A 19807-nucleotide genomic window follows, 5' to 3' on the forward strand; every position below is an offset into this window, starting at 1 on the left:
CCTAGTGGATTATTCAGTGTTTCGCAGTACATTTCTGGCGCTATTGTGGTCCTTTGTTGCATGAATTCCAGCATCACACTCCTTTCCTGAAAAGATTGGCAGAGGAAAATTTATCAGGAAGTAATCACACGTGACGTCATGATAATCATGGAGCTGTCCTCCCAGTGAAAAGCCGACCCACCGATAGAAAGCACTCATGTCGCCATTTCTTTTCAGTGACGTGCAGACATATTTTTTTTCCTTGGCACTACAGCCCCAGTGGGCCTAGGCCTACCTCCATGAACTACGTTCACTTCGGGTTTTCTAGATCTTACATATACTGTAGGATTCCTTGGGCGAGTGATCAGCTCGTCACAAGACCTCTACCTATAGACAAACACAGAAAAACGCACACAAACATCCATGCCCTGAGTGGGATTCGAACCCACGATCACGGCTTCCGAGCGAACGAAGACAGTGCATGCCTTAGACCGCTCGGCTACCGTGACCGGCGTGCAGACACAATAACTACTCTGTAATTATACGCATTTCCGGACCCATGTCATAAACGTTTTTCTTCTCTCTATATGAGGGGTCAATTCCTGAAGGTTTGCCATTGGGTTGTGATACATCCTGTATAATATATAATTTTCGTTTAGTATGTAATTATTAACAGATAAATTGAAACTGATTGTTTGGTAATTCAGTAGACCTATATAATTTTTTCTCCTTCACTAATTCGAATATTATTATCTCGCAGTGAATTGTTTCCTGCGAATTAAATATTTGCTTATTGTATGGGAAGTGTTTATCATAGTCTTAATTATTTTATTTTAATTCCGTCAGCCGAAAATGCATGTTAAATATAGGCCTACATTGTATAGCCCACTTTTAATATTGTTAGCTACACAGCCCGTTTAGATTTCTCTTTACGAAGATTTTTTAGAAATAGCTGAGATATCTTGTGTTTGTAGTCTGAAGTTCTATGGTAATTTGTAATTTCCGTTGTTGAAAAGACGGAGCTGGCCTGTTTTTATTTACTGAAGATTCTCCTGATTGCAGACAATATCAGAGCCGTAGCTCAAGTGGCAGTGTTCCATGCTTACGTCGGTGTTGCGCACACTTCGAGTTTCGATGGTGACACGGACTGAGATTTTTCGTGACTTTACTCAGTCCATCAGTGTGCTGACGGGGTCGTATGTCCGTCAATGAACTGGGCGATTTTAAACATTTTATGAACAGTAAACTATTGCATTTATTTGATTTTATCTCATATGAATACAGTGAAAACATTAAAGCATTTGGGTTTTCTCAATTAACTTTCTGAGAATAGAATCACTTTCCCAAAAATAATATCCAACAAATTACCACAATTCCACTGTAGGCACTCGGTAAGTCTCTTCCTAAAGTCACTCATTACTGTTTGCAGAATCTCTACTGGAATTCGTTCAACTTCCTCCCGAATTCGATGATTCAATTCCTGAACTGCGTGGGGTGCTGGAGCTTTGAAAACTTGGGATTTCAGATACCCCCCAGAGAAGAAAATCACATGTGGAAAGATCAGGTGACCTGGCTGGCTTTATGATGTCCCCATATCTAGAGATATGAATTTTATAGAGGTAGAAGTGGAGACCTTCGTGCAAAATCCATGGGACGCTGGTTTCGGACAGCCCGAGTGTTGTAGCGTGTCGACGCGCAAACCGGCGTGGACTTCGTTCAATCGCTTCTCTCACTGCCGCTAGATTCTCGGGTGTACGTGCTGTTTTTTCGCTACCACCTTTCTTCTTTAGTGTAGAACCAGTAGCCTCAAAGTTTTGAACCCAGGTCTTCATGGCATGGGCAGATGAAACAGCACGATTGTGATGAATACCAAACTCTCTTCGAAATTCACGCTGAGCGATCACGAAACTGTCACCGATTTTGTAAAATGCTTTCACAGCAAAAGCATATTGTGCTCCAGTCCAAGGCTCCATTGCAACTAAAACGCTTTGAAGTAGGCTGCTAGGCAGTAGTAGTAGCATCCTCCCCACTCCAACCGATCCAGGACAAAACACCGCTGCCAAATCGCTCGATTCATTGACGCACTCTGTATCTCATAAGGCATTTCCACTTCCTTCTACATTCTTTCCATTTCAGTGATCACTACTATTCAGCCCTTTTACTCTACTAGCAAAGTCGTTAAATAAAAGCATAAAATACGAATACAATAAAATTTTCGGAGGAACTTACTATCTCGTTATAAGGTTTGAGATTTTTATGGCGGTGACTATGAAGAACGCCGTCTTCTGGAATGCGGTGTTGTGTACATCTCGTGTGAACCGACGTTTCGGAGGAACGTACCGCCTCCATCTTCAAGGTAGAAAAATCCGCCAGCGAGAAACCAGCGTGAGCTGGTTGCTGCAGTCTGCAATTATATCTGAACAAAGGACATGCCACAGGAAAAGAAGTCATTGCGGCGTGAGCACCTCCTCTGGCCTACAGTAATGCCAGTACCTATGCATTGATTAAATCATGCCGGTATAAAGAATAGGCCCGTATCTGATGCTGAAAACCTGCCACTCTCTAATTATAAAAGCGCGAATGATGCGGGTGCAACAAATGTATGCATTGCGGAGGAAACTGGTGCATGGAAGTGAAAAAGAAAAGAGTTTCATGTAAATGTAAACAGTGCACATGCATAACGTAAATATTAGTGAAGTAAATATTTAGTATGCCGGTCACGGTAGCCGAGCGGTCTAAGGTATGTACTGTCTTCGCTCGCTTGGAAACTCGGATCGTGGGTTCGAATCCCACTCAGGGTATGGATGTTTAGTTTGTGTGTGTGCGTTTTTCTGTGTTTGTATACAGGTAGAGGCCTTGCGACGAGCTGATCACCCGCCCAAGGAGTCCTACCGAGTGTGTAAGATTTAGAAAAACCGAAGTGATCGGCGAAGTTCATGAAGGTAGGCCTAGGCCCACTGGGGCTGTAGTGCCAAAGAAAAAAATGTAATGATAGTACGGAAAACCCGTTAAAGCTCCACTGTAATTACAGCTATTGACTTAAACAGCAGCCGTTTCTGCGATCGCAACAGAATGCTAATGAAACGCCACAAGCAGCTCCATTTCATACAGCGAGAATCAAACAAGAGAGTTTGGTTGGTCAAGGCCACACTTTGCGCACGGTTTCTTACGGCCTCGACTAATGAGATGGTAGAATTTCTTTTTTATGTGGCTTGCATACCGGAAGTAATGACGTCATTGATACATAGTAACATATAGGTAAGTTCATAGAGAAATACAGCTAATCCTCGTTGGGAAATGTAAGTTTCTGCAAGACACTTATTTTGAGAGAGGAACGTGAGTGGCAAATGTTCTGAAATGAAGTACAGAGGAATTTGCTTTTGCCTAAGGGGGATAAGATTGGTAGTTTGGGATATCACACAATTAGGACAGCGAGTCTAATGATATTGCGGAGGTCTGAAAATGTTGACCGTACGGACGAAACAATAAAGGAGCCTAGAATTTTGATAGAAAGAAAGAAGAAAAGAAGGATTTTAAACCACCTTAAGAAAAAGAAGGAAGTGGAAGTATATATTTGTATTACACACAAATATAAAAATGTTTATTTTCAAAAGGATATATTAATTTGACTCGAATTGTGGATCCCTTGTCACCACGGCATGACGCGTCCTCAGGTTGCGGATGGAGGAGACGGCCTCCAGATATGGAGGGTAGCTTCAACTATATAGAATAAGCAGTCGTGAACAGCCGACAAGAAGTGGTCCTCCAGCTTGGAGGTTGGGCGTGGGGCTAACAATTACTCGTCGTAGAAAATAAGCTTCTTACGAAAATGTACACAAAGCCTCGGACCTGGACTGATCCTCTAGAACTTGGTCTCTGACATTAAGGGAGGAACATAGACTGAGGGTGTTGAGAATATTTGGACCGAAGGGGGATGAAGTGACAGGAGGCTGGAGAAAACTGCATAATGAGGAGCTTCATAACTTGTAGTTTTTTCCAAGTGTAAACAGAATGATCAAGTCAAGGAGGATGAGGTGGGCAGGGTATGTAGCACAAATGGGTGAGAAGAGGAATTCATATAGGATATTGGCGGGAAAGCCAGAAGGAAAGAGATTACTGGGAAAACCAAGGCGTAGGTTGGTGGACAATTTTAAAATGGATCTTAGAGAGATTGGGTGGGATATTATGGATTGTATTTATCTGGCTCAGGATAGGGTCCAGTGCAGGGCTTTTGTGAACATGGTGATGAACCTTCGGGTTCCATAAAACGCTGGGATATTCTTGAATAGCTGCACAAATGTCAGCTTCTCAAGAAGGGCTCAGCTCCATGAGTAAGTAAGCAAGTAAGTACTGTACGTGAAGAGATGTCACTGTTGGTATAAATAGGATAGGATGTGAACTTTGAGAGATTAAATGAATCTAATTTTATTGAAAGAATTAATATCTATCCAATCAGAATGACACTCCTACCTTCTTCGGTCTCTCAAGCACTGGGGTCGCCGTTTCATATCCTATTCCGAGCATGGTTGTATGTTAGCGTTTTCTTCCGTATGCTTTGAAATGGATTGATCTCCCCTTGGAATGAATCCTACCAAATGGATAAAAATGATTCAGAAATTTAGACGTCATTATCAGATTGCAGCAGACCTGAAACGAGAATTCGTATATTTGAATAAGAAGAACAATATATGTAAAGTATTGAAGGTTGTAATTACCCTAACTGTTGTAGAATAACTTACTGATAAGGATATTCCAAATGGAATTGGAAACGTTTTTATATTCGGAAATTTCTAAAGTGAAGATAAGCTTACAGCTGAACCCTATGTTGATTATCGACAGTAGTGCTTCCCTCATTAAGCTAATGTAATCAAGAGTTTAAATACGTAAACGTGACCGCCTTTATTTATTCACATCTACAGTCAATTAATTAATTAGTCAGTAGTAGTAATAAGTGGCAACGTGGCAAATGAATAGTAATCAGTGATAATAGCGTAATTAATAATGTAACTTAACAAATCCTAAATGACGTTTGGAGTGTAATTACCCCAGTGTTTGAAGTAGCATATGGCCTAGAGCTCGTGCGAATTGAGGCTCCAGACCTTGGCTTGCGATGCAACTGAATGTCAGTTTCACATTTCGGGAACTCCCGCCGACACCTGTGGAGAGAAAACAGATTTCATTGTTCTTTTTTCCCAAATAAGAGAAACCACGTCCTTTGGACCTTCAGGACTGTAATCACATCATCAGATCCTGAGGAATTGAAATGTCTCTGCCACTAGTGCATTAGCACTGCGCCTTCTCCAGACATGCGGAAATCAGGACAGGAAGCTGGCGTCCTCGAAATATTTGTTTGTGATGACTGAAGAAGACATGCTCGTCATCATAAGAGGAGCCAGAGTAGAGAAGTGGGCCGATAGTCCATAAGACCCAGATTCCCCTTCTTGATGGGGAGGTTCAGTGGACCACAGAATCTTCCTGGATATTTCTACAAAAAGATATTCCCTTCTTGATAAATTGGGGAGATTTTCATGTTTCCTATTCAACTGGAATTTTATTTATTACAGATATAAGTATATTATTGGCCGGGATAGCGCAGTCAGTACAGCGACTGGATACTGGCTGGACGACCAAAGGATCGGGGTTCGATTCCCGGTGTGGTCAAGAATTTTCGCTTCTCCATGTCGTCCAGACCGGCTCTATGATCCACCCAACACCCTATCCAATGGGTACCGGGGGCTATTCATCCGGGGGTAAAGCGGCCGGGGCGTGAAGCTGACCACTCACCTCCAGCTAATCAGAGGTCAAGACAAAGTGAATCTATACATCAACTACCCTATACGCTTTCATGGCGTAGTGCTTAATTAGTTAAGCACAGGGACAATTTTACCTTATATAAGTATTTTATTGAAAAATTATAGCGTTTCACTAAAATACCTGAACTACTTTCCTATATGTTTCGTCGTTTATCAAAATATGTATTTTAAGTAGACTCTGCACTAAATCGAATCTATATGGATTTGTGTTGGTTGTTCTTTTTTACGAAAATTTACATTTTAATAGGGCTCTTTGTCTGCCGAAACCATACTATCCCAACAAATCCTGGTTTGAATGTCAAAGTACCACTTGAATGCAAATCTGCTAAGCAATTATGAAACGTGCGGACAACCAGACACACTTTCATGCATCTTGTTGAAACAACTTGTAACAAAAACCTTCAGTTACTAGGAACTGTAAATGGCATATCATAAACTGTACAACTACGTCTTAATGTCGTGTTATTTTCCAGACAACAGGTGTTTAGTTTACATGTTAATTTTAAAAAAAATAATGGTCTTGCTCAACAGAAGATAAATTGCATATAGTAAAGCTCCTGAAGTTAAGTTAACCTTTGATTGCTGACACGTGACGAAATTTAGTTTTACTACAGTAACCATTGTCTTCAAACAATTGTAGTAGCAGCTCTGTACTGATCCACTCGAATTCCGCTGTCGGACTTCTGCGTTGTGTTGTCCTGTGTAGGTCGAGCCTCTGTACTTACTTACTCATGGAGCTGAGCCCTTCTTGAGGAGCCGCCAATTCTGCAGCTACTCAAGAATTTCCCAGCATTTTGTGGAACCCGAAGGTTCATCACCGTGTTCACAAGAGCCCTCCACTGGTCCCTATCCTGAGCCAGATTCATCCAATCCATACCATCCCATCCTATCTCTCTAAGATCCATTCGAACATTGTCCACCCACCTACGCCTTGGTCTTCCTTGTGGTCTCTTTCCTTCTGGCTTTCCCACCAATATCCTATACGCATTCCTCGTCTCCCCCATTCGTGCTACATGACCTGGCAACCTCATCCTCCTTGACTTGATCATTCTAATTATGCTTGGAGAAGAGTACAAGTGAACAGAAATAACTCTCGAGAAGTTCTACAAAATACTTAAAATGATGCATTACTTTAGAATGAATTATGAACTGGAACAAGCTATAAGGATTGTGGTCTTTGCAAGCAGAAGAAGAAAATGACTGTGAAGATGATGAAGGATTGCCTATAATTCCACAGTCGTACATCCGAGTCAGTGTCGGTTCAGATATTACAGATATTACACAATATTACAGCGCCTGATTAGCACTCATGTAGTATCGAGTTCGAATCCCAGCTGAGGAACACATATCCTGACAGGTTTCTCATGAGTCTCTCAGTTCCCTTAGGCTTTGTGTCAATACCAAGACAGTAGACCTAATTTAAAAAGCGCCACTACAGCTTTCTCCCGATTTTATGTTCACTGTACCATGCATATCTCATTCGGAAATGCACAACATCAGCAGCTGATAAAATATTTTTATACAGCAGAAATAACAACACCTTTATCATTCGGCCGGGTGCTTCAAAGCAATGAGTGTGTCCATAAATTATTTTCCTGAAAAACATAAAAACAATCGGAAGTAATCTTATTTAAGACATGTTAAACTTTCGTAACAAATTTGATATTATCACGTGTATCAGTGACTTGTAGACAGTATTTGGATTACTGGAATGATTTATTGGCTACTCAGGAGTCATAATTATAATTAATTACATCACTCTAAAATTATGGTAACTATAGCACATAAAATAATTCTTCAACGTCTGCTTGCTTAGTCGTCGCTTGGTAACATTTCAACTGCCATGAACGATGACTTTCGAATGAATCTTGAAGAATCTCTACTCTCTCGAATTCTGGATCTGGATGTTTGAATCTCGGACCGAGGTAACTTCATGCGGACCGAATATAGATCACCAAGTAGAACAGTTGATTTTCCTCTGTTATTCTGTTTCATCCGTTACCACCGAAGAGCAGAAACCTCCGGGCAGCGCTTTCATTTATACAAGCGTATTCATTGCCTCGTTAAGGTGTTTTAGCTAGCCGTTGTCTAGCAATTGACTCCTGGTTCTGGCTCTATTATTCCGACTTTCAGGCGTCATGTAACAATATCTATAAACATTTAACAATTTCACGTACATTTTCATGCCCAGAACTGTAGGTAAAATTGTCCCTGTGCTCAATTAAGCACCTCATTCCATAACAGATGCTAATTCCATGCACTGTTACACTGAGAACTGGACGGAGGTGCGTAACTACCGCTTTAGCGCCAACACTTAGTGGATAAGATACTTGGTGGGTTCATAACCGGTCTGAATGCGGTGCGAGGAGAAAAATTCTTGTTCCTGCCAAGAATCGAAATGTGGTCGCCCAGTCCGTCAGTCATTAATATACCCCCTGCGCGTACGGGCTTCATCACAGACGATTCGGAATTCCTGTTGTCTTAGCGCGTATTTGGTCTGAAATGTTAAATTCTCCCATTATTTCTATTTACCGAGATATTCATTACAGACTTCGATTGCCCTTCCCTCTGCTAGGAGACACGAAATAAAGACGAGACTGTTATAGTTAAGAACATATTCGAAACATTTGTGTACACCATTTTTAATCTTTCGTCTCTTATAATATTTCCGCCAGAGAATCTAAATTAATTTTTTTTTCCACAGGTTCTGTATACTTCCTACCGGTTGCAACAGTGCAGTACTGCCTGACATAACGAACCAAACACAGAGCTGACTCCTGCACTACTTGGTTGCTTTAAATTCGCCAGTAATGATACTTTGTATCAAGACGTGCTGAATAAAACATCGAGAAATTGTGATAAGGTATAATTTCGTCAGTGAGAATTCATTTTATAATACTTTGGAGAGAAATTATAGTCCACAATGAAGAATGACGTTGAAAATGGGAATTCGACGGTGAGTGCTATTTGTATGATTGTTATAGTTATAGGAGATCTTAGGAATATATTTGTAGACATTAATGGTCTATTTATTTATTTTAAAGTCTTGCAGTTTTCTTGTCGTTTTGAAAATACCCTGCCATTAATTTATAAATACTTATTTATGAAGTCATGGAAACAGGTCCAAAATATTTGCATATCCTTAACACGTATCTCACTTTAGTCGAGTGAGGTGGTTGTGAAATATTAAATGTTGATTTTAAGGATAATTTATCATTCACGGACTATTTTACATAGTTGTAGGATTTGAGGTTCTCACAGCAGTGGTTATGAAGGCTTCTACGCGTATTTTCTGGAATACAGCACCGTTTAGTAACTTCAAAGTCACCCGAGGTTTCGGAGAAATAAGTCTTAAAATTGAAAAGTAATTCAAGCAAGAAACAAACAAGGTGTTTGCATTATCTGATTTCTTGCTTGACTTATACTACAGTTTCGAATATGGAGACGACATATTCATCCTAAAATTCTGTTGGCTTTTAGTGAACTACATGGAGTTATATCCCAGAAGAAAGAACTGTTTATTATATATAAGATTTGAGGCTTTCACGGCGGTGACTATGAAGAAAGCAGTATTCTGGGATTTGGCACCGTGTATATGTGGTGTTAACCGACGTTTCGGAGGAACGTATCGCCTCCATCTTCAGGGTAGGAGAAAAAATATAAGAAATCTNCTTTCCGCTTCAACACAAATATGATTCTAGTAATATATTATATTTTCAAATTGCACTATATCAGATTTAACACCAGATTAAAGTTTTCATACTGGAATCTGTAAGTTCAGCAGGAACTCATCCTAGAGTGACTATCGGGTATCAGATTTCAATCGAAATCTGCTACAGGGCGATTTTACGAGACGAAAAATCAATACAACCCTCCCTGGGAGTGAATGGTGCAGATGAAATTCAATGGAAAACCGCTAGAAGAAGTTACAGGATATGAAAATTCCACAGAATTCCGCCCACTGGCTGGTCAATGATGAATCATCCTACCGCTGCTATGAATCAGTCGAAAGAAGTCAGAATGCAATGCAAATCTGCGCAGTTTCTCGTGAGTCAGATATCGCAGACCAGAATATATGACTGCGAGATAATGGGTACCGTCTGCGTCCATCATCATAGATCCTCACATGTTCCATTTATCCTTTTTCGTACCTGTGAAAGAGTCACTGAACAGATGCCACTGTGAGTTCCGCTCTCTACTTCAAGTGCAGTAGACTGTGCTCTATTGGTTATATCATCATATTACAGAGTTCCAGGGGAAATGCATTCATTCCTTGGTGACTTAATGGGAAACATGTCTCAATTCTAATGTAAACTTTGGGCGACATTCCTGAAATATCACCAATATTCAGTTTGTTTCGATGGTTCGTTACATGCTACTCCCATTACTTTTCAGATACGTATCAAATAAGGTGTTGCCGGTCACGGTAGCCGAGCGGTCTAAGGCATGCACTGTCTTCGCTCGCTCGGAAGCCAGGATCGTAGGTTCGAATCCCACTCAGGGCATGGATGTTTGTGTGCGTTTTTCTGTGTTTGTCTACAGGTAGAGGCCTTCCGACGAGCTGATCGCTCGCCCAAGGAGTCCTACCGTATGTCTAAGACTTAGTAAACCGAAGTGAAACGGAGAGTTTCATGGAGGTAGGCCTAGGCCCAAATTGGGGCTGTAGCGCCACAGAAAAAGAAATCCAATAAGGTGTTACAAATGCAGTCATCGAAATTAAGGATTAAATTTATATGACAGGCGGCAGAAGAAGTAATAGATAAGAGTAACTTCTCGTAAACTGACAAGCCAACAACTGAGACACACTTTCGTATCAGTTGGCCTTAATCATCAGTCTTTCAGTCTGGCAGCTTGAATGTGTACTCATCTCTTATCAGAAAAGTTGGATACGCTAGGTGTAATTTAAATGCCATCAACCTTGAAGAGTATGATGCCTATTTCGATCTGTCTATTCCACTCTTTTTTTATCTTACATTTCGGGAAAAATTACGGAACCGCCATATTCATGTGGTTATGCAGGGTTTCTATAGAACACCCGAAGCAGTTACATATTATTTTTTATGAATGTTATGAAATTGGAAGCCACTCGAACTTTAATACACGAGAAAATTACCATACAAATAATGTCAATATGGCGGCCGTTATATTTTGATATTACTATTATTGTGCGGTATTGATTCCTTTTTATGTGAAAGTTCCCGAGAAATAAATCACTTGATTGAAGTTACTTTCATGTAGAATATAAAGCAAGAACATTGCAAACACACGAAATCTATGTTATCTGTCTTGTTTAAATGCAATATCTAACGAGCAATTTTAGCTCTACTTGCGAAATTTAGTGTGAGCATATATAAGTCGTATTAGCCAGATATTCAAGTAATATATTTTTGTATTGCAAATTACAAACATGACGACGATGTGGAGCTTTAAGATTATATCCGCCATATTTTGGTTGGGTAAAATCATACTAACATGAACTATGTACGAATATGTCTTACTTCCTTACTCATGGAGCAGAACCCTTCTGGAGGAGCCGCCAATTCTGCAGCTACTCAAGAATTTCCCAGCATTTTATGGAACCCGAAGGTTTATTACCGTGTTCAAAAGAGTCCTCCACTGGTCCATATTCTGAGCCAGATCAATCCAATCTACACCATCCCATCCTATCTCTCTAAGATCCATTTTAGTATTGTCCACCCACCTACGTCTTGGTCTTCTCAGTGATCTATTTCCTTCTGACTTTCCCACCAATATCCTATACACATTCCTCGTCTCCCCCATTTGTGCTACATGCCATGCCCACCTCATCCTCCTTGACTTGATCATTCTAATTATACTTGGAGAAGAATACAAGTTATGAAGCACCTAATTATGGAGTTTTCTCCAACCTCCTGTCACTTTATCCTTCTTCGGTCTAAATATTCTCCTCAACACCATGTTCTCAAACACCCTCATTCTATATTCATATCAGAGACGAAGTTTCACACCCATACAAAATCACAGGTAAAAGTATGGTTTTGTATATTCTAATGTTTATGTTTTTGGACAGCAGACGAGAAGAAAGATTCTGGACTGAATGGTAGCAAGCATTACCCGAGTTCAATCTCCTCTTAACGAATATGTTTAAGTTGTTTAATTATTAATTAATAATCTACTAACGTTTAGCTGGAAAGAGGAGAACTTAACGTGAAATCGTGCCATAGATACTTCCCTGAGATTTCTGCATCATTTGCTCACACACACGGCGCCGAGGACACGTATGATTGTGGCAGAAAATTTATACCGACGTTTTTATGGAGAAATATATTTTTGCATGCTGCTTACTTCGAGACATTTGATTTCGATAAGCTTTGAATGTCAGTCAGTCTGTCTCAAATTTTGTAGTACCTCACGCATTCCGCTGATTTCCTCCATACCTTTCAGGAGCAAATGCTCGTGTTCCACGATTTATCGATTTGAAAACTCAGTTTAATATGTATCGAATGCCTCTTGCGGTTCTAAATAAATCTCCTTGAATTATTGACAGCTCTGCATATGCTGGATATCCCGAAGTCTAACATCTAATGCTGAAAATAGTGAAATTTTTCCCCCTGGCACTATAAATGCTGTGGTCCTAGGCCTACCTCCATGAACTTCTCCATGAACTTCGGTTTTTCTAGAACTTACACATTCGGTAGGACTCCTTGGGCGAGTGATCAGCTCGTCGCAATGCCTCTACCAGTAGACAAACACAGGAAAACGCACACACAAACTAAACATCCTTGCCCTGAGTGGGATTCGAACCTACGATCCCGGCTTCCGAGCGAGCGAAGACAGTGCATGCCTTAGACCGCTCGGCTACCGTGACCGGCTAAAATAGTGTATAGGTCTACATAATTGTATAATTCGTTTTTTTTTTCCTTGGCACTACAGCCCCAGTAGGCGTAGGCCTACCTCCATGAACTCCGTTCACTTCGGTTTTTCTAGATCTTACACATACGGTAGGACTCCTTGGGCGAGTGATCAGCTCGTCGCAAGGCTTCTACCTATAGACAAACACAGAAAAACGCACACAAACATCCATGCCCTGAGTTGGATTCGAACCCACGATCCCGGCTTCCGAGCGACCGAAGACAGTGCATGCCTTAGACCGCTCGGCTACCGTGACCGGCAATTTGTCTTTACCTAACCTGAATATTCAGTGCACTCTCACAGAGCAGTTTAAGAAACAGCCATCCAATTGTCAGCGTAAGTGCCGCTTCCTCAGACCTCATATTTCCCATTACAATTCTTATATATATAATATGCATTATATTTAAGGTATAGTTCTCAATATCTGCATTCATTAGAGCTTATTATAATCTGTCATAACCTATAATACGCCATCATCACAACTGAAGATGTTCTATTTCCTGTAATAAAATGCGTAAATGAGAAAATAAAAGTATATAACGAATACAAGAAAATTAATAATAGAAACCGGAATGTAATTCTGCATGAAATGTCCTTCGATAAAACATATCAATTCCGGAAGCAGTAAGAAATACACTGTTCTAGCAATACGTTAAATTATATGCAGACAAAAAGATTATTAAAGTTATGTGTAGTTGCTTGTTTTCCCTCCCATTATGCAAACATTTCGTCTTGTTAATTCACTGAGACTTCCTTGCATGCGGAAGCCAGTACATGAACCAAATTTGTAATTCAAATTCTTTCCTCTTATTCTAATAATAGCAATATTTATGGGAAAGATAAGAAATACATAACAAATTGTTTCAAATCTTGAAGAAAAAATTAATTGAGAAATTTGAAAGTAGGTGGGTGTAATATTAAAATATATCTTGAAGAAGATGGGTATGAGGATGCCGACTGCTTCTGGACACGATACAATGGCAGCCCTTATTTAATTATGTACTTTCTCGTTTTCGGTTTGTATAAAGACTCTTCCAGTTTCTAAGATTATACGAATTCGAATGATATAATGATCAGTGTATAATGAATCAGAGTGGATGTGAAAGGAAGCGGCTATGATCTAATATAAGGTGCTATTCCGCAATTTCCATTGGCGGACTGAGAGACCGGGAAAACCCTTTGGCAGGGTGACTGATCTCCAGGCAGCGTGTGATGGCCTCTTGGGAGCGCAGGAATATATTCAGGCTCTATGAATGGCATGGAAATTACCAGTACCTGAGCGATGAGTGGTCAGCTTTGTGCTCTGGACATTCAACTTCTGGAAAAGAGCCTTCATTATACACTGGATAGCAGGCCCAGTAGGGCTCACAGAAAAAATGGAGTTGAGTCACTTCAGTTTAGATGGTTGCATATCTTAATGCCTTGAGAACCAGCAGAATTTAGGATATTATATCTGTATTAATTATAATTAATACTGTCCTCAAGATGCCTTAAATCTTTATTTTGTAAACTAACTCTGTGATCAATTCTACCCCTCCCCGGTTAAAAAGAATTACCCTTTCCTGGACTAAAATATTAACGACTGCATAATAATGTTGACTTAACAAGAAGTATTGGGAAGAACCAATAGATTAATTTCCTCTCATACGACACGGACTGCATAGAAAATGATGCGTCCAATATTTCTCCTATTGTTTAGTGTATATTCATTGCCGCGGTAACGTTTTTACCGAGCCTTTGCCTAGCAACGAGGAGGGACAAACATATATAGACTGATTCATTCATTCATCTGTAATCTGTCAAGACGACAGGTCCACAGTCTCTTCCAAAACAGTTCCTCCCCTTGATGCCATCTAGAGCTTTCTCCTTCAAATGAAAATATCCTCTTCTGTCCCCAAGGTCATCCAGCATCTTCTTACGTCTTCTTCCTCGTCTTCTGGTCACTTCTATCCGCCCCTCTATCTTTCCTTCAATATCTTCTTCTAGAAGGCAGTTACCGCGTAAGATATGACCAATCCAATTAGCCTTCCGTTTTCTTATTTCGTGTAGGATATTCCTCTGCTCACTGACTCTAAATAACACTTCTTCATTTCTCACATAATCGGTCCAACTGATCTTCTCCATCCTTCTCCAACACCACATTTCGAAGCTTTCCAGGTGTTTCTGATCTACTGTCCTAAGTGTCCAAGTTTCATCCCCATATAAAGCAATGCTCCAAATGTTCCAAATGTAGCATTTCACTAGTTTCTTTCTCATACAGACTGATGAGAGAGATTTATGAAGTACGCTTTGAGATGTGTTTAATGGGGAGAGGATACACAGACAGAGAGCATGGTTATATCATAAACCTCCTTTTATTGTTATCAAAATAAGTAAAGAAGGCTAAAATATACAGACAAAATCTATTAGAATATACAGAATGGGGCGCAGAAACTTCCTTTTTGTGAAGACGCATTGTGAAAGAAGGGGAGGTCGCAGAAAAGTGGCGATAGCTTCGGCGAACGCAGCAGTCGCGGAAGTTTCTGTCTAATACCCCTCAGTAGGAAACATGAGGTGGACGAGTGAGCAGCGTGCGTTTGCTCTCGAAGCCTATTTTTCGAACAACCATTCATAAGTGGCGGTGCAGCGTGCGTTCCGTACTCACTTCGGAATTAAGCCCAGAGGTCCGGTTCCCGACCGGAAATCGATTGTTTTGTGGGTAGAGAACTTTAGCACAACCGGGAATGTGGTGAAAAAATCACCAGGACGACAACGGACCGTTACGACTCCAGAAAATGTGACGCAGTTCGACAGTCGATTTTGAGATCTTTTTCGAACCAGCTCTTGAAGAAATGCATTTAGGAACAGGATGGTTCCACGGCTCACACAGCCCGAGCTTCGATAACATTTTGAGGCAAAGTNCTGTGAAGACGCATTGTGAAAGGAGGGGAGGTCGCAGAAAAGTGGCGATAGCTTCGGCGAACGCAGCAGTCGCGGAAGTTTCTGTCTAATACCCCTCAGTAGGAAACATGAGGTGGACGAGTGAGCAGCGTGCGTTTGCTCTCGAAGCCTATTTTTCGAACAACCATTCATAAGTGGCGGTGCAGCGTGCGTTCCGTACTCACTTCGGAATTAAGCCCAGAGGTCCGGTTCCCGACCGGAAATCGATTGTTTTGTGGGTAGAGAACTTTAGCACAACCGGGAATGTGGTGAAAAAATCACCAGGACGACAACGGACCGTTACGACTCCAGAAAATGTGGAGGCAGTTCGACAGTCGATTTTGAGATCTTTTTCGAACCAGCTCTTGAAGAAATGCATTTAGGAACAGGATGGTTCCACGGCTCACACAGCCCGAGCTTCGATAACATTTTGAGGCAAAGTTCCCCGGACGGCTCATCTCGCTTCGAGGTTACATCCAGTGGGCAGCGCACTCACCTGATCTAACGCCTTGTGATCTTTTTTATGGGTATACCTCAAGGCAGAGGTTTTTAAACATCGCCCCACAAACCTGCTTCAGCTGAAGGATGTTATTCGGCAGGAAGTAGCCCAAATTCCGGTGCACATGTTGGAACGTGCAGAGGGGAACTTCAGAAAACGGTTGCATCAGTGCATGGAGAACGGTGGCNACGCAGTTCGACAGTCGATTTTGAGATCTTTTTCGAACCAGCTCTTGAAGAAATGCATTTAGGAACAGGATGGTTCCACGGCTCACACAGCCCGAGCTTCGATAACATTTNTCTTTTATTCGGCTTAAAAGAAAGGAAGTTCCTGCGCCCCACCCTGTACTGACACAGCACTTCCTTCTCTGAGCTTGTCTGGGATATTTACGAAGATGTAAGCCTTTTAAATATATTTTGGGTGTTAGAATACAGTTAACTCAACCCTTATCTTCCATGACCCCGTTTCTTCATAATGCACTTACCATGTGTTTTAACTTGTATGTAGGTCTCATTATGTAGTTCTGTTTTTGTGCTTCCTGAGAGCGAATAATGCAGCATAAATTTTGGAAAATGCGTCTTTCTCTTTCAATTCGTCGAATCACATTTACATTTGTAGGCGTCCTGTCACTACTGGGGAAACAGCATTTCCTTCTAATGTATCTCACCTCCCTCTCTTCTCTAGTCACCTAAAGACATGTTCGAATTTAACTATCCTTATGTCATTCCTGAATTTTTCAATCATGGCTACATCCAACTTCCGGATAAGGGAGTAAGTTCAACTCTGCTGTGAAATATATTTGTCTTAATTTCCTTCAATATGTTCTTATCCTGAAAGATTCCACGAACATTTTCGTTGAAGTTTTTCCCTTAGAAATCATTTTTAAATATTTCTTCCTCAATATTCGGACATAGCTATTATTTACCTTAAGTGTCTGAAGAAGTTATCATTTGTAATGAATTCCACTTCCTTATTTAAATCTCCAACTTACTCTCCCTCTGCGACCGTTGTATGTTAATACAACTGTCCATACCAGTGTAACGTGTCGTATTATATAAGACATATTTTTTTGCTTCATATATATATATATATGTTAGTATTTATATAAACATAAATTTTTGCTACATATATATATATATATATATGTATATATATTAGTATATAACATGACACGTTGCCCTGGTATGGACCCATATCGGTAGTTCAATAACTAAACGTATTCCTATATTAACTGCCTGATGATGGTCTTACACAACCGAAACATGTAACAGAAATAAAAATTCCAACTGTAAAACATTAAAACTGAGTATATTTGTTTTCTTGACGGCTAACATAATTTCTATATGTATTATTCCCTTTTGTTATAAATTAAATGTGTCTTTCTACAGGAATTCGGAAATGTGAACAAAGCATTTGAAGATGATTCAGGACAACAGGATATACAACTCAAGTCCTCACAGTTGAACGGAGTTCCTATCGTTGCTGCAACAACTGACAAAACAAAACTGGTATGTTTTATTCATTAACTACTTACTTATGAAGCTGAGCCTTCTTGAGGAGTAGCCAAATCTGCAGCTACTCAAGAATTTTCCAGTTCTTTATGGAATCCTAAAGTTCATTTCCGTGTTCACAAGAGCATTCCTCGTCTCCCCCATTCGTGCTACATGCCCTGCCCACCTCATCATCCTTGATTTGATCATTCTATTTATACCTGGAGAAGGGTACACGTTATGAAGCTCCTCATTATGTAGTTTTCTCCATCCTCCTGTCACTTCATCTCTCTTCGGTCCAAATATTCTCAACACCCTGTTCTCAAACACCCTCAGTCTATGTTCCTCCTTTGATGTCAGAGACTAAGTTTCACGCCCATACAGAACCACCGGAAAAATTATAGTTTTATGTATTCTAATTTATATTAGAAACATATTTTTAATTCCAAAATAGTGCAGTGTGTGACCTGCATCCTAATTCTCATAAAGGGAACCTATATCTCCCGATTTGGTTTTCTCTTGACATGTCTTAAATTGTGTTTAAAATAAGTATAGGGCAGATACCCACCCTGAAGTTGGAGGCAGTAGATTCCTCCGAAAATTAATGCCCACTTACCAGACTACAGGGTATTATAGCAAGGAAGAGTATGATATGAATTTAATAACCATTCTATAATAATGCATAAGAGAGAAATCGAAAGCACAGGGTGCTGAAATATTTGCTTTCAGGTGTCATTTCTTCTTGTCTCTGTCTGTTTCTGTGACACGCTATCAATTATGTATCGAGCTATGAATTGACTGGCTGATAAACTCGATTCTATTTGTTCACAACCCAGTCCCTAACAACTCTTCCGGTATGGATGAAGTGAGGAAAGCCACGAAAACTCATGTGAGAACAGTCCTATGTCCTGGTTGAGACTGAGCTCCCGCGAACGAAGCAGGAGACCTGATCAATAACTTCAATATTGTGTACAGACTAATGGTTTAATATACCCGAAAGTAACGTGTTATAGTGAGTGTTGACTTGAAAGCAGATTATTCTATAATATCTAGAAATTTGTGGTTGTTTAACACTATGCATATTAAAAATACAAACAATGAAATGAATATCTAATTCCGAAACTCCGCTTGGTAACATGCTTATACAGATTATGTCTACTTGTTAGGATGGTGCCACGGATGCCGAAGAGAATGTCAGTGCCGGTCAAGAAAGACAACAGTGGTCAAATGGAATTGAGTTCCTCATGTCATGTATTGCCATGTCAGTTGGGCTGGGCAATATTTGGAGGTTTCCTTACACAGCGTTCAAAAATGGGGGCGGAGCATTTCTCATACCCTACATCGTGGTCCTCTTCCTCATCGGCAAGCCATTGTATTACTTGGAGATGGCTGTAGGACAGTTCGTGTCTGGAGGACCAGTCAAAGTTTGGGTACTCTCACCAGCACTCAAAGGTACGTTAGGAGCTCCTTCCGTCCAGTTCTAGAAAGGACTCTTGACATTTTGTTTCCTTCGGATATTTCTGTCTGTATAGTGCGATTCTTAAGAGCTGTATAATTCAGTCATGTTTCATTTGAATATTTTACTTTAATATATATTTATAAAATATAATCTTAAACATGAGCTCCGTGATCATACATGTATATATTAAACATATAAAACAGAAAGTTTATGTAAAACTTCTATGTAAGTTTACAGTCTCTACCCATACAGAATTCTGTATGCGTTCTTTCATTAGTTACTATTGAAAAATGGAAAGACTGATGTATATTTCACGCCCTTATCATGTTGCTATCTCACAAAATAGAAAAAGAAGAAATTCTAAACTAAACAGAAACTGCGTGAATCTATTCCCACACGTGATCGTAGAAGCCTACGTTAAACGGCGTTAGTGCTGCTCCCACCTCCAATATTCGATTGCAGATCTTTTGGATATTACTGATGTTAATGACGATTGGCTAGTCCATAACGTCATATGTTCATAACAAATTTTTCAGACTCGATCGTTTGACGCGAAATTTATTAGGAGGCATATACACAGACACGTCCCATGTTGCTATCTTTCCTTTTAGATGAAGCAAGCAATCTGGAAACTGTATTTCAAAACTAATACATGGAAGAAAGAAAAAGGATAAAGCTGCAACTAACAGGGAGAAGCAAAACCACTTGGTTTTATTTTGCCTCAGAATGCCTCAAATCCGAGATTAACGGCCGTGGG

The 19807-nt window shown here is 40.3% G+C and overlaps 1 protein-coding gene across 9 annotated transcripts in view; it reads left to right on the forward strand.

Moving 5' to 3' along the window:
• LOC111873279 (sodium-dependent nutrient amino acid transporter 1) overlaps window positions 1-19807 on the forward strand; it is a 105046-nt gene that overhangs the window by 66066 nt on the left and 19173 nt on the right. For 8 of the 9 annotated variants that reach the window (XR_002844369.2, XM_023867858.2, XM_023867856.2 and 5 more), the window contains 3 exons: window positions 8497-8748; window positions 17490-17609; window positions 18758-19043. Coding sequence is in view for 8 of the 9 variants with exons in the window: in XM_023867858.2 (XP_023723626.1) it covers window positions 8716-8748; window positions 17490-17609; window positions 18758-19043 (439 nt within the window). In the remaining variant the exon portion in view is untranslated. Of the gene's footprint in view, window positions 1-1244; window positions 1544-8496; window positions 8749-17489; window positions 17610-18757; window positions 19044-19807 lie in introns of those variants that run through there. The other variant, XM_023867861.2, reaches the window with a different exon arrangement.

This window comes from Cryptotermes secundus, unplaced genomic scaffold (genome assembly GCF_002891405.2).
Source record: "Cryptotermes secundus unplaced genomic scaffold, Csec_1.0 scaffold131, whole genome shotgun sequence".
Classification (NCBI taxonomy): Eukaryota; Metazoa; Arthropoda; class Insecta; order Blattodea; family Kalotermitidae; genus Cryptotermes; species Cryptotermes secundus.